Here is a 16853-nt window from a genome sequence, read left to right on the forward strand (position 1 = left end):
CCACATTCCATCTCTGTCACATGTTCTTTGTTTATTTTTATAACCCTTTAAAAATATAAAAGCCATTCTTAGCTCATGGGCAGTATAAAAACAGGTCATAGTTTACAAACCCCCAATCTACCGCCAGGTCTACAAATGTATTTCTGCTGACAGCCCGTATGGGTCTATACTTTGTTCCATCGAGGGTCCTTCCTCAAGAGTCCAAAACCACCCTACTCATAATAACTACTTCAAACTCCTTCCTAACAACTGAAATATATTACTTGTTAACTTACATTACTTTCTTAATGAGACGCAGCCTTTGCGAAACTAAGTCATTAATTACTAATTGTAGAATGAAAGGTTATTGTCCCCAGTAGAAGGATTTCAGATAAGGGTGAAAGAAAAAATCAACTACCGGGAGTACACTAGAAAAGTATAAAATGTTAATGTTAATTAAACGGAACTGTATATTTGCAATCTATCTATCACATGCTTCAATACTCCCTGTTGGTATGGAAAACTAATTAGTACAATTAAAATGGTTCAATGAATATGCTATGCTAGAAAACAACATGCAAGGAATGATAACACAGGAAGTACAAGAAGTAAACATGCTAACCTGGGTACAATCTTCTAGATGAAAAACATCTCTAAAGAAAGACTATGAGCTAGCATACTACAGTGGATTAAGAGCACCATCTTTCAACATGTGGGCTCAAATCCTTTAAGCACCGGGCTCCTCTGGACCACAGTTTCCTATCTATAAAAATAAGGAAGATTTCTAATCCACAGGGTGGTTCAAATATTAAATTAGTTAAACAAACAATATTATTAGCACAGTGCTTGGGATATACATAGTATAGTGTCAAAACGTAGTTACCAGGGCGACTGGGTGGCTCAGTCAGTTAAGCATCTGACTCTTGATTTCAGCTCAGGTCATCATCTCACAGTTCGAGATCGAGCCCCACATCAGACTCTGTGCTGACAGAATCTGAGGGATTCTCTCCCCACCTCTCTGCCCCTCCCTCCCTCGCATGTATTCTCTCTCTCAAAATAAATAAACTTAAAAAAAAAAAAAAAAACAAAAAAAACGCCAAGTTACTATTATAATAAATCCTTGACCTGACCCCTAACACCTCACTCATAGCAGTGGCTTATATAAAGTTAACCTGTGGCACAGTAACTTTGGGGAGTCCTCTATTCAGATGCCACTGTTAGTCTTATCCCACCTTGTAAATGAAATCAAAGTCAAAAGCAGATTTTTAGTTTTGCAAGATATTTGTGGAACAAGAAAACATGGATTTATAATGAATAAACCATAAACTACCCACTAGAATTATAGTTGTCTTTGGATAGTTCTGAGTTAACATTTTATTCATTCACACTTTTTCTGTCTCAAAACTTCCACTTTTTAACAGACTAAAAAAGCATATGAAATTATGAAACATGGATTATGTGAACTCTAAAAATATATTCCAAGGACTAGTTAAATAAATTATATTCCATACATAAAATGTGATGCCTTGACAACATTAGAAATTACAGCAAAAATTCACTGATAGGAAAGCTGCTGACAACATACTATTGAGTTTTAAAAGCAAATTAAGCAGTCTGCATAGTATAAGCCCATTTAAGTAAAATTCTACGTGCATGTTTATAGACAGGTATATGTATAAAAAAAGTATGTTCATCAAAATGTTTAAATAACACATTACCTCTGTATGATAGGTTTATAGGGAAATTTTACTTTGTTCATTTTACATTTCTGTTATTTAGACTTTAAGTAAATATGTCATAAGAAAATATAAATCCAAAATTCATTTTGGGAAAGAAAATGGTTAACAAAAATGAATCAGCTTTTGTACAATGTATTCACACACATGCACAGGGTCAAGTGTACTTTCCAAATCATCAAAATAATTCACCCATTCACCAAGTTGTCCAGAGCTCTCAGGCTAACTACTCATATTCTAAACTTGCATTCTATTGACTCAGAACCTTACTTTGTTAGTTTTTATCCTTGGCATTATTTATAAAAAGTGAAACTCTTGTCAACTGTAACCTATTAGACTTGAACTGGTTATAGGTTACATCTTTAGAATAGGACATCTTATTATTGCTTTGCTTTATATTTGACTACTCATGTGTAAAGCCAACAAAATATTACATTGTGTTTAGCATACTGTGCTTTACAAAAGAATCTATTAGAAATGGAAACAAGTGTTGGCAAGGATGTACAGAAAAAGGAGCCCTCGTGTACTGTTGGTGGGAAGGCAAACTGGTGCAGCCACTGTGGAAAACAGTATGTAAGTTTCTCAAAAAACTAAAGCTAGATCTACCCTATGATCCAGTAATCACACTAACGATTTGGGTACTTACCCAAAGAACACAAAAACACTAATTCAAAACAATATATGCACCTCTATGTTTACTACTATTTGCAATAGCCAAATTATGGAAGCAGCACATCAACAGATGTCCATCAATAGACGAATGGATAAAGAAGATGTAGCGTGTATATACAATGGAATATTACTCAGCCATAAAAAAGAATGAAATCTTGCATTTGCAACAACATAGATGGAGCTAGAGAGTATAATGCTAAGTGAAATAAGTCTGTCAGGGAAAGACAAATACCATATGATTTGACTCCTATACGGAATTTAAGAAACAAGTGAACAAATGAAAAAGAGAGACAAACCAAGAAACTGACTCTTCGTAACTATAGAGAACAAACTGATGGTTACCACAGGGGAGGTATGTGGAGGGATGGGTGAAATAGGCAATGGGGTTTAAAGAGTACATTTACCATGACAAGCACTGAGTAATGTATAAAATTATTGAATCACTATACTGACACCTAAAACTAATGTAATACTGTATGTTAACTATACTAGAATTAAAATTAAAAACTTAATAAATTTTTTTTAAAAAAAGAAACAATGATGTGTTATTAATTTCAACTTTACACTAGTGGAAATAGATAATCAAAAGATATTTGACCCAGGGGCACCTCGGTGACTAAGTCAGTTAAGCATTCAACTCTTGATTTTAAGCGTCCAACTCTTGCTCCATGGTTCATGGATCAGGTCCTGCATCGGGCTCTGCGTTGATGGCACAGAGCCTGTTTGGGATTCTCATTCTCTCTCTCTGCCCCTTCCCTGCTTGTGCTGCCCTTTTTATTTTCTCTCTCAAAAAAAAGATATTTGACCTAGAAGCCAAAGAAACCATATGTGTTCAGAAGGTTTACCACACCAATCCAGGAAAAAAGCATTTTTAAAAGAGAGTATCTATCTGACTGGGGCTGCAAGAGTCAGTCAGTCTGACTCTTGAGTTGGACTCAGGTCATGATCTCATGGCTCATGAGTTCAAGCCCTGCCATCATACTCCACACTGACAGTGCAGATCCTCCTTGAGATTCTCTCTCCCTGCCTTTCTCTCTTTCAAAATAAATAAATTAAAAAAAAAAACAAAATAGAATATCTGAGATACAACTAAAACTATATTTGTGTGTGTGTGTGTGTGTGTGTGTGTGTGTGTGTGTGTGTGTGTGTGTACAAATGACCTTAAGAACCAAAATAAAGTTATAGTCTGTACATACCTTTCCTTTGCCTTGCTTTTGGTTTTTTCCTTCAATGTCTTCAAAATCTGTGTCAGAAGAAAAATGTGTTTCTGACTCCCTGTGACAGAAAGATAAGCAATTATTTAAAACTTTCCTTATAGGGGCATCTAGGTGGCTCAGTTGGTTAAGTATCTGATCTCTTGATCTCGGCTCAGGTCATGATCTCATGGTTCGTTGGATCGAGTCCCACATCGGGCTCTGTGCTGACAGCAGGGAGCCTGTTTGGGATTCTCTCCTTCCCTCCATCTCTGCCCCTCCAGCATGCATGTTCTCTCTCTCTCAAAATAAATAAATAAACTTTAAAAAAAACAACAAAAACATTTCCTTAGAAATAAAGGTGGAATTTAGGGCACCTAGGTGGCTCGGTCAGTTGAGCATCTGACTTCAGCTCAAGACATGATCTCACAGCTTGTGAGTTGGAGGCCCACCTCAGGCTCAATGTTCTCAGTGCAGAGCCCACTTCAGATCCTGTGTCCCACTCTCTCCCTGCCCCTCCCTCACTTGTGCACTGTCTCTCAAAAATAAATACAACTTTTTTAAAAAACATTGGTAGAGTTAATAATTTTTGCCATATTTTCTAACAGAAAGGTTTGATTTATTCTTTTCAATTATTTTCAATTAATTCTTATTCATTAAATATAATGAAGATGCTTCCCCAAAGCATCATACCACAGCACATTCCCAAACATAAAATTACATAACTACAAAAACAATAATCTAAAACACAAATATCTAAACATTTTTATTTTGTTAATTTTAACCAAAATACAAAAACAAAACCAATGGTTCTCAAAATTTTAACCCTAGGAATTGTGTTCTATTGTAATTGCTGGTTTCATTTTCTGATTGAAACACCACTGTGCTCAGAAAACTGTATTTTAACACTAAGAACTAGATGAACTTAATATTAGGGAATTTTAGCAATATTAAGGATCCTCTGACCACTCCTCTCTCACTCAAAAAATATTTGTATATCTAAATATAACTATACAAAACATGTATTTCTGAAAGGTATATATAAAACATTTTTACAAACTAAGCCATTTGAAATACAGGTGTGCTAATTGATCAAAATCCTTTTTGAAATAAAGAGGTGGTAAGCTATAGTCAGGAGAACTGATTCTAGTACTAAGAAACTGTGTGATCTTAAGTGACAATCTCTCAATCTTCTCATCTACAAACAATGTATATGCAAGAAAGAATGAAATCTCTCAAGTCTCTTCATTCTCGTACAAGAAGTAAAGTCCTTTATTTTGGAGAAGGTGGGGTGTTTTGTATTATCTGGATTTTCATACACATGAGGAAGAAGACTAATTTAAATACATATGTGTAATGCTTCATATATATGTAAATATGGGTCTCTGTATCTAAATAGTAGTAACATAATCTCATTTAAATGCTTAAGCCAAGGCATACTTGGAATTTGGGTCATAATGGATTTTAGGATTGAGCCACACCCATACAAGATAAAAGTTTGCCACTCCAAATATGTAAACCTCATACCAGTTTTGCTTAAAATAAATGCAATCAAAATTTAAAGCTATCTTTCTAAAGCTAGTCTTCTCTAACTAGATTTCTTTTATTTCCATTTTTATTGCCACAATAACCAGTTGTCCGGAGGCTATGAGGTAGGAATACTTTACATACGTATAATAATGGTTAAGGTGCTAGCAGGGAAAAAAATTACTATTTATAGCACTCAGATACAAAGTAATTTAAACAAGGTACTGAAGATAGTGGCAATCTTAACTATCTCCTATAATGCTGTGAGGAAAGGGCTTATAATAAATACCATTTCCCAGAGTTAATGCACCAAAACCTAAACGACTACTATAATATTAACCCTGAAAACCTCATGCCTGTTACATCTTAGGAAGATTGTTGTCATCAATATTCTCCCCACATACCTATATGGTCTTGCAAAAAAAAAAAATGTTTTTAAGGATCTGCTGAATATAAATAATACTTCTTCCTTCCCAAGACATCTGTGGGACACCATCTCTCTTAGCTCAGGAACTGCAGTAAATCTGCAAACAATAACTAGTCTTCACAATATTCCAATGGCCACAGAGTAATCACAGGCTCAATTACACTCCTAATCCTCATCTCCAGGCTATCCCAACTAAAAGAATGAGCCACTAGAGGTTTGATTACAAACTGGAGAACCTTATGAAGAAATCTGGAGTAATCAGGATAAGAGTCTAAAATATCCCCAACCAGAGAAGAAATATTCTTGAAAGTCTGTCTTCCTCCAGTGTTTTCCTCTGCTTTTAAGATCAAAAGAACACCACCACCTATCCTAGGTAAAATAGCCTATGCTAGTATGTTTATGGAGCATACGAGGTTAACCTTTTAGTGGCTTGAAATTTCATGAGTCATCTATCATATGACTGAACCACCCACTCCTTTCTCTTTACCCTGGCTCCCATCTCATCCCCCACCAAATAGTGCTATTCTACCTCCACAACAATTCCCACTTATCCATTATCCTATTTCAGTCTTTAATTACTTGAGATATTCTAATAGTAGTCTAGTTTATAATATGAACAGTCTTTTTTTTTTTATTTTTTTTTACGTTTACTCATTTTTGAGAGAGAGTGGGAGTGGGAGAGGGGCAGAGAGAGGGAGGCACAGAATCCGAAGCAGGCTCCAGGCTCTGAGCTGTCAGCACAGAGCCCGACCCGGGGCTTGAACTTTAAAGACTGCGAGATCATGACCTGAGCCAAAGTCGGACGCTCAACCGACTGAGTTACTCAGATGCCCCTATACTATATACAGTCTTAACTGGCTCCAATATTAATTAACAATTTAAGAAATTTCCTAATTTTACAATAGTCAAACCAAAAATTATTTTTTCCTAAGACTATCCCATATCCTCCCTCAAACAAAAATAAGAAATGTCCCTCAAGAATCTTAAAATACAATTAATAAACACTGGGATTGAAGTCACATTAAAAAACATACTTTGAAATATTGGCAACATCCCAGTAGACCCCCCATAGTCTCCACTGAAAATAATAAAGTTATTTCAAAAATGAAAACCTAGGAGCGCCTGGGTGGCTCAGTCGGTTGAGCATCCAACTCTTGATTTCAGCTCAGGTCATGATCCCACGGTTGTGGGATGAAGCCCTGAGTCTGGCTCCATGCAGAGCATGGAGCCTGCTTAAGATTCTCTCTCCCTCCCTCTGCCCCTCTCCCCTGCTTGTGATCCCCCTTTCTCTCTCTAAAATAAAATTAAAATTAAAAATTTGTAATTTTTATAAATAAACATGAAAATCTATACAGCATCAAAAGTAGACACTGGCAACCATTATGTACAAAGGTATCTATCTAATGTTTTCACAATTTTTAGCAACCAAACTATTTTCAAATCAAGTCTTATAAAAATTCCAACAGCAAATATACTATGGTGTATATGTGTGTAAAGTTAAGGGGATCCAGTTTAAAGTTTCACTTTTCACTGAGGCACCTCAGGAAACTGCAGCTTAGTGTGAAAACTACTATTACATACAGTAGCTCAAATTCCTTCCTACATCAAATACTAAAAAGTAGTTAGAATAGAAGTTGAATAAGGAGTATAGGTAGCTTTTAGAACAAGGGTAAAAGAAAATACCTACGTTGAAGTTACTTTATGGACCACTAAGCATGTAATTTGTTTCTGGAAAAAAATATGAAGAGTATATCCTACCCTCCCAGATTTGTTTTACCCTATTCTCATTGGATTTTATAACAAAAATCTGATATTACATCCTAAATGCTACTATGTGGTACATATTCCTTACTAATGAGAACACTGTACATTTTAAGAATTTCACAGCACTCCCTCAAACAGTTTGCTACTGTAAAACCAAGTACAGATTCAAAGAATCGCACGGCAAAATAATAAATTAAAAAATAAATTTAACACATAGTACAGAAAACCATGGAATTGCTGTTACAGAGACAAACCAGCACTCATATAAACTGTTTCAAAGTTACATGCTTATCTTCTATCTTATATGTTAGATCTTCTGAACTAACTTTAACTGAAATTAATATACTATATTTCCCATTTCGTGGAAAAAGCAAGTATTTAAAAATTTTCATAATATACTTACTGTAGTAGATTAAAATCAGTTGGTATTTCTGGAGCTGCTATCATTTCTTTATCATCTTCTGGAACACCCCAATGTCAGAAATATATTCATATATTTACGTGGGTAAAATGATGGTTTGCTTCTTTCTTCTAAGACAAACAATTCCTTTAAGGGAAGGGATGCCATATTTATTACAAACAAATGAAAAATATTGGGAAGGATATCCATACTCAAAAACTAAATTTCCAGGGCACCTGGCTGGCTCAGTTGGTAGAGCATGCAACTCTTGATCTCCAGGTTGTAAGTTCTGGTATAGAGATTACTTAAAATCTTAAAACAAACAAAAACAAAACAAAACAAAACAAAACAAAACCTAAATTTCCCAGTGCCTGCTACTGTCCTTTAGTAAATAAGGATTTTTTTCCCCTTGCATTTGACTGCTTTTTCTAGATGTGGATTTGTTATAAACAGGTGTAGCCCCACCGTAGCAACAACAGTTACAAAGAAAAAACACTGTATTACAGACAATTATTCTTAAATTTTGTTATGATTCTCTCTCTTTGGTCTCAGGCACAGAAACGAGATGATGAAGGGGATGTAATCATTTGGAAAGCGTGGCAATAAGACGCCCCCATTGTGCCGCCACCGTGGCTCCACGGCCTACCACCTTCAGAAGTCAACCTGTGGTGGGGCGCCTGGGTGGCTCAGTAGGTTAAGCGTCCGACTTCGGCCCAGGTCATGATCCCATGCTTCATGGGTTTGAGCCTAACGTCAGGCTCTATGCCTCCCTCTCTCTCTGCTCCTCCCCTGCCTGCACTCTGTCTCTCTGTCTCCCAAAAATAAATACATATTTTTAAGAAATTTAAATTAAAAAAAAAAAAGCCAACCTGTAGTAAATAATCCTGCCAAGGGGAAGAGAAAGTATAACTGGAGTGCCAAGGCTAAAAGATGAAATACCACTGGGACTGATCAAATGAGGCACCTAAAAATTGTATACTGCAGATTCCAGCATGGATTCCGTGAAAGAACAATACTTAAACCCAAGAGGGCAGATGCTGCAGCATCTGTTTCATCTTAAGGATTTCAATAATTAGTTACAAATAAATGTTCTGGTTTAAATAATTAAAATTTGTTATGATTCTCTAGCCTGGCTTAAAGAGATGTATGCCCTAACTAGGAACAGGATATGACTCTTTTACTGGTCCTAAAATCTTTATGACAAGTTTAAAACCATAATACAAGACGCCTAAAAATTCTGCAGCTTTTTGCTGATGATGTACCGTACAGTTAAAAGGAGCTAGCCAGGGGTGCCGGACTGGCCTAGTCTGTAGAGCATGCAACTCTTGATCTCAGGGTCATGAGTTCAAGCCCCATGTTAGGCATAGAGCCTACCTTAAAAAAAAAAAAAAAAAGGCAGGTTCTTCTATAATAAAAGAAGCAGCCCAAAGTCTTGCTTATTAATAAATAATGTCATGATAATACCACACTGTGTTGAAAAGAGAAGGGGAAAAAATGTTAGCTCTGATCTATTCCCTCAAGGAACTTACAATCAATTTAAATACCAATAATGTCATGTAGACAACAGATGATGCCATTTGTGACCAAAATAAGATTAGTTTGGCCATAGGAAGGATATTATTTCTAATTTTGAAGGTCAAAGATGCAGATCCTAAATGAGAAAATGATCTAAAAGTAAATGATAAGTCTGTCTGTAACAAGAAAGAAAAAATAGGCTGGGTCTGAAGCTCTTAATCTTGTGTGTAACTTTCTTTTATAATTTTCTTATGTTTTTCTTTTATTTTCATGTGAATCTAGTACTTGATGGCCACCTAAAGAAAAAGCAGATAAGACTAAATATATCTAATTAATAATAAACATTATGGGGCACCTGGATGACTCAGTCTGTTAAGTGTCCACCTGTGGGTTTTGGCTCAGGTCACCATCCCACGGTTGTGAGATTCAGTCCCGCATTGAGCTCTGTGTTGAGCATGAAGCCTGCTTGGGATTTTCTCTCTCCTCTCTCTGCCCTTCCCCCGCTCACACGCACACATGCACTCTCTATGCTCCCCAAAAATAATAATGCTAAAATATTGCATACTGATTAACTTCTAATGATCTCTCCCAATAAATACATTATACAAGAAACTGATAATTCAATTTTTCCATTAATTTTAAGATTTTTTTAAAATAATCTCTACACACAAAGTGGGGCTGAAACCCTGAGATCAACAGTCGCATGTTCTGCCAACCGAGCCAGCCAGGTGCCCCATTTTTTTCCATTAAGTCTCTAAAAATCATAAATAGCTAGTAATATGCAATTAATAGAAATTCAAAACACTACATTTCCTAGCTCACTCTAATGAAGCTACTATGAACAGCAAAATAATGAGGTAATAAGAGAAACAAGAAGAATGAGTAATCCACAAATCAAGCCCTGAATAATCAGGGGTTGTCTATACTGCCACTTTGAGTTGATCTTTTTTTCTGAAGAGTACTCATATTGTAAAATCTTTATTTGGGTATGACCGTTAGTATGGTCTTCTCATTGCACTAAATCATGGTCCCAGGATTGTTCTCCTCTAAAACCACTAAATTGTTAATCTGGTTTTATTCTTATTGTAACCTAAGGAATTATCTAAGTAGCACACCAGAACTCTGATGCTTGCCATCACACGTAGGATGCACTCTAGCCTCCTAAAAATCCCAACTTATTAAAAAAAAAGATTACTTCTTAAGAAACAATTTTGTTTTTTATAAAGGAGTTGGAGAAGTATAGAGCTAATAAGTTCCAACCAACACTAACCAGGCAATCTAGATGGCAAGATGGAAATGAAGTGCTTGTTCTGTCTGCGTACCTGCAATGTCCTCAGCCCTCCCCCAAGCACTTTATAAAACCAAACTTGCTGCATTCCTTAAATACACAGTTTTTAAAAGTAGTTCATAAATATATTCTCCTAAGGGACATAAAGAATGCATCAGCTCTGAAAAGCAGAGAACACTAAATAAAATAAGCATTATATGATACACTTACCACATTCCTCTAAATAGCACAAATTTCTAGTGTACAAGTTCTGCCAGGTCAAATTAATTTGTTCAGTATACAGGGCTATACTAACATGGATTTGGTAATTAGAAACCACAGCAAACACTAAGGAAAAATGGAATTTATGAAGATGTTAAGTCTCTCAGACAAATTGTATTTAAAAATTTTTTTAATGTTTATTTTTGAGAGAGAGAGAGAGAGGGAGGGAGGGAAGGAAGGAGGGAGAGAGAGCGCACGAGCAGGGAAGGGGCAGAGAGAGAGAGAGAGAGAGAGAGACAGACAGACAGACAAGACAGACACAAAATCTGAAGCAGGCTCCAGGCTCTGAGCTGTCAACACAGCACAGAGCCAGATGCGAGGCTCGAACTTCCAAACCATGAGATCATGACCTGAGCTGAAGTTGGATGCTAAACCGACTAAGCCACCCAGGCGCCCCTACAAGTTGTATTTTAAAAAGAAATACCATGACACGGTCTAATAGATTTAGAAAAAAATTATTAAACTCGCCAACTCCCTATCCTGGTTAAATATTTGTTCTAATAAGTTTCTAATTATTAAAAATCCATCCAACCAATTAAAGGTATCTATACCATGTGCCAAATGCAGTGCTGCGCACTGGGGCGCACAGTGGTGAACAGGAGAGATCCTTACCCTTATGGAACTACCTGTACCAGTAAACATGAAAATATATTTCTACAAGAAGGCACCTATCTATACTGCCACCTAATATTATTAAGCATAAATACCAAATTGCCTGTATCTGAGTTTTTGCTATTTTAATCACTATCTAAATAACCAATTTGCCACCCAAACAGTTCTTCATAGCTCAAAACATTATATATATTAAAGCTGCTTTGTACTTCTTTAAGGGGAGGGGGAATCAAGGGGTAAATTAGCACTGGGTTTTTTTAATATAAACTTTTATCTGTAGAAAGCGCTATAAATTTTTTTATTTTAAATGTCTACAGCTGTATATAAATACAGTTGCTTCCCCCAAAGACTTACATTAAAAAACTTATAAACAAAGTCTTTAAATATACTTAATAACATTTGTCCCAGGTTGGAAAACCCAAAACTGTAAGAATATGTAATGCTCAAATAAAATTAAGAGTCTGATGATCAAACGTATCACACCACTTCTGGACTACTATAGGTTACTAATTTTTTAAAAAATATGCTCAAAGATCACAAGGTGGAGCTCTCACCTAGTGTCAAGGAAAAACTGATTCTTAGCACATGTACAAATTCTCTGCAACTACTATAAAAGAGTTAACATTCCAAAAGCTTTGGAAGATAATGCACAGAAATGAAATTTGCTTTAGCTCTTAATCACTATGTTCCTTTTAAGAAAAAAATACATATAATAACAATTAGTTTGTTTCTCCTTACTGTAGAAAACTAAGTAACACATTTGTAGACAGTTTGAATATACTCTAAAGTAAAACCATTTCCTTAAGCTCAAGTGTATTAGTATACTGCCATTAAAGGTTTGTTAAATACATTCACACATAATTATTAGAATAAAAGGTAATAGGTGATTATATATTTTCAATTCTATACATTAAATTCAAGTAAATGCTCTCAGCAACACTTCTTTTGATATAAACAAAGATCTAAAAGCTAAAACTTGATCACCATAGCTTTTTCAAGTTATCTATAATAAATACATGTTTATGGCCTATTATTCAAAATTTACATTCCATGTTAAATTCACTCAATAACAAAATCTTCCCTCACTTGTGAAAACCTGTTAGACTCCTATAACTAGAACATACAAACACAAATATATAAAAAATGTCATTATGTTTGCATAATTAACTTTGAATCACCTGCTAATAAATTCATTAAAATTACCCCCCAAAAAAGTAAAAATATACAAAAAACATGTTTTCCTATGATATTGTTTAAAAATCTTAGAGTAATTTTGATTTTTTGGTAAAAGAATTGTTTCAAAGTTCTTTTAACTCAAATCCCAAGTGGTCTCAAAACAGAAAGTAAAAAGCTCCAAAACAGAGAGCCATCACTAACAAGGTCCCTCAGAATCCACATACTGTTAGGGAGTGAGGGGAGCATTTAAAATGACTACGTGTGTTATGTCCCTAAAAATGGAGAAACATTCAGCTGCTAAAGGCCAGCAAATTCAGCACATACAAACATGCTAATCTATTATCTTAACACTCTTCTCAAAAGGATTACATCCTTCTCTAAGAATCACATCTAAGAAATACATATAACCCTCTGAAATGCCACCATCACTATAATATAAACACTTAAAAGTAGGAACAACCTAAATGTCCAGCCATTTATTAACTTACGGTACAGAAACACAAATAATATACCATTCATTCTCTACAACTATTTATGATGACTGTGTAGCAACATGGGTAAAGTTTGATACATCAAAGCCCTCTATCAATGGATGCAATATTAACAACAAAAAAGCAGCAGCAAAGGAGAACAGTTAACATAGGGTGGTGGGATGCCTGTGGTTCAGTTGGTTAAGCATCCCACTCTTGATTCTGGCTCAGGTCATGATCTCACAGTTCGTGAGCTTGAGCCCTGTGTCAGGCTCTGCACTGACAGCTCTGGGCTCTGCCCCAACAATGGGGAACCTGCTTGGGATTCTCTCTCCATGTTCTGCTACTCCCTTGCCTGTGCTGTGCAGGTGTGCAGGCACACTCCCGCTCTCAAAAAAAATAAACATTCAAAAAAACCATCAGGATGGTGACAATATAGGTGATTGTCACATTTTTAACTCACAATTTTATTGTTAGTATGGAAAAAGTAAATTATGTAGGTGGAGATGTATTTTTTTAATGTCATCTTTTAAAATCTGAACTATCTGAGGAATTACGAAACTATCTCTGCTGATTTATTCATATTTCGGGTCCATAATCTCAAAGTATTTACAAAAATCCGAGTTCTATCACAAAATGATCTTTTTTAAAAAGTAATCTCTACTCCCGATGTGGGGCTCAAATTCACGACCCCTGAGATCAAGAGTCGCATGCTCCACCAACCGAGCCATCCAAGCGCTCACATAAAATGATCATTACCATGTTCATCTACTCAAGGTTAGCAGGGAACAAAAACTTTTTGTACATTTTTTTAAAGTTGATGTATTTATTTTGAGGGGGGATGCGGCAAAGAGAGAGGCAGAAAGATGATCCCAAGCAGGGTCCGAACTGCCAGGGTGGAGCCCCCACACAGGGCTGAAACTCAAACCATGAGATCATGGCCCAAGCCAAAATCAAGAGTCCGACGCTTAACCAATTGAGCCACCCAGGCACCCCCAAAAACTTTATGAACATAGGTATGCTTTTATTGGCCTATCTACTTTCTTAGAAGCCAACTGGCAGGAGTCTATCATTTAGGTTGAGGTCATGAATGTTAAAAGGTAAACTAGTTCCTGCAGCAGAACACTTAACCAAAATAGGAAAGTTATTATCAGTCCTTATGTCAAATGATATGTGGCAACTTTGAGTACATAGGGCAAGAAATGAAAAGCTCACCAAAAAACTGCTAATCGTAAATACTTACCTTCAAAAGAAGAAAATCTACTGTCCCTTTAATGATTAATAACCTTCTTAAAAAAAGATTTCTCCTTGCTCAAAAAGATGTTTTTCTTCCCTCTGTTTATCTCCCCAATTTCTGCTATAGTCTTCTAAGGAGATGACAAGGTGTAAAGAATGACAAATCAAGCAATGATCATGCACACCCAGACCAGTAACAAAACTTCAACCAAAACATTTCTTGATAGCATACTCATATCGTAGCTACCACGTGTATCATTTGCAAATATATTTTCGTTTCCATAAACCTGGATGGAGTCCTTAAGAATTTCTAGTGAAAGCACCTGCTTTAGCACAGGAAAAGGTAATCTGGAAATGGTAAGACTAGAAGAAATCTGGGCACTTCAGAGAATTAATGACCCCACCTACATTTCCTAATTAACTGTACGATAGGTCAAGCATCTGCCCTTACAAACTTAAAAAACAACATACAGAAGGAAAGAGGGAGGCCAGAAGTAAAAGGACTTTCTCAAATAAGTAGACAAACTGAACACAATGCCACGACACTTCAGAAACAACTTCTACTTCAGGAAGAGGGGAAGGAGCAAGCTGGGGCACAGTCTACACAGATATCCTATCACTACACATTGCCAGAAACTAAAGCCAGACAGAACTGGAAACATCCACCTGTTCCCCTCCTATTTTTAAGTATGTGATAGTAGGTGCTCAGCAATCTTGCTAGTTTCCTTGTCTACCCACATTCCCCAATACCTTCCAAATACGACTCCAGTGCTAAACACAATTAGAATCACCTGGCCCAACCTACATATTCTGCTTGCCCCAGATCTTGGCCATCAATTCTGATTTCTGTAGAAAATCTAGCATGCCACTCCTCAACTTTGCAACAAATGAGTACTACCGGTTGGGGGAGGGGGGGTGTTGGCAGGGGAAGGGGAGGAAGATAAGAAAAAGCTTCTGCTTTATTCCTGCAGACCCACTACTCTTTCACCCTGTACTCAGTTGTACCCTGTGTCTGAGTCATCCCAGGATCAATACCCTGCTTTGTTCTTGCTATAAATTATCTACCAACCCCATCCCATGAACTGGATTCCTGCCCAAAACCCACCCTAAAAACAGCATCTCTGTGTCTCTCCAGATGCCCTAATCTGAATGCCACATCGTCCTCCCATCTGTCTACCATACCGGCACTGGCTGCTGCTAGACACTGGATATCATATCATACCTGATATACTGGACATGTATCAACTATCTAATTCCAAGTCTGCTGATTCCCCAGTGTGTCCTAACAAGCTGCAGTTGACTTTTATAAATAAATATCAAAACAGATAAATATCAAAATAAATATCAAGCTAAACATCAAAACAGACAGAATATTTGTTTTACCATAAACTATCACCTTAAACTCTTATCTCAGTCTGCCAAGGTCAATAGCTAAATCATGAGTAATTTTTAAAAATACTATCGATGCTCACTCTTCATCTAACTTATACCAGAATACCATACCTACCTTTCGACACTGAGTTAATTTAAAAATATATACATGCCCCCACTGACAGAACTTTCTGTATGTTAAGACATCATGAATAAACAGAGATAATTACAACTGGGTGTAGTGGCTATCAACATTTCAAAGGTGAGACCCAATTAGCTGATTTAAATGAATATCTAGATCTGAAAACCAAATTTACAACCATGAGCTAAATTCATGTGTAAATACTTATAAATGGTATACAGTATAAGCACAGTATTATCACCATCAAACCCACTTCACACTGGGCACCACTAGCTCACTGGCAGATTTCAAGCAACAGATAGCAAAGCAGATGTGATAGCAAAGTAAATGAAAATAAGGATAATCCTACCTGGATTTCAAGGGAAATCCACATTTTTATCTCACATATTCTCGGATTATATCAAAACTTTCATTTATTTATTCAAGGTAGTACAAAAAGTATCTAAATGAAATACTGAGTGTTTATTAATAAGTCACAGGAATAGGGAGATACAACTGTCACTAAGATAACAATTCAGTTAACAAACAACAATAAAAGCAAAGTGGTAAACAAGCAAAACCACTTTATAGAGGATAATGGGAAATTTTAATCTAAAGTGTATATTTTCAGTTACTACTAAGTAAGCACAAAAATATTGTCATTTTAGTATGACCAGGAAACACAACATACAAGCTACATATTTAATATTTTTTGTGCCTTCTATTTCTGGTTAGATAACAACCTGTTAAAATACCTAGCATTAGCATCCACTTGATATAAACTGCTAACCTTTCTACTAACACCCACAGTATACAATTCATAGGCTTGAATTATATTTATATTGGAAGTTCAGAAATCAAATATGCTTTCACAATGAAGTTTATAAACCAGTATGGATACTCTCCATTTCTTATTTCAGATTTAAGAGGTTGGTTCTTCATTTGTTAATTCTACACAATGACAATAACAGAAGAGTCATACATATGTAAACTAAATTTATTTAAATTCTAACCTTAAACTTTCCTAAAGATTAAAACATGTAAATGACATTTTAAAAGTTAAATTAAGCCAGACAGACACTACGAAAACCCTCAGACCAACATC

The 16853-nt window shown here is 35.9% G+C and overlaps 1 protein-coding gene and 1 pseudogene across 8 annotated transcripts in view; one reads left to right on the forward strand and one right to left on the reverse strand.

Annotated features, from left to right (window-relative positions):
• STAG2 (stromal antigen 2) overlaps window positions 1-16853 on the reverse strand; it is a 138498-nt gene that overhangs the window by 79835 nt on the left and 41810 nt on the right. For all 8 annotated transcript variants that reach the window (XM_019421805.2, XM_019421800.2, XM_019421806.2 and 5 more), the window contains 2 exons: window positions 7702-7845; window positions 3584-3662 (listed from right to left, as the gene is read on the reverse strand). In XM_019421805.2, coding sequence (XP_019277350.1) covers window positions 3584-3662; window positions 7702-7745 — 123 coding nt within the window. In that variant the 5' untranslated portion in view covers window positions 7746-7845. The remainder of the gene's footprint in view (window positions 1-3583; window positions 3663-7701; window positions 7846-16853) is intronic.
• On the forward strand, window positions 8264-8758 carry LOC128773767 (60S ribosomal protein L37-like; annotated as a pseudogene).

The sequence above is a fragment of the Panthera pardus genome, unplaced genomic scaffold (genome assembly GCF_024362965.1).
Source record: "Panthera pardus isolate Hobbes unplaced genomic scaffold, ASM2436296v1 HiC_scaffold_27, whole genome shotgun sequence".
Taxonomy (NCBI): Eukaryota; Metazoa; Chordata; class Mammalia; order Carnivora; family Felidae; genus Panthera; species Panthera pardus.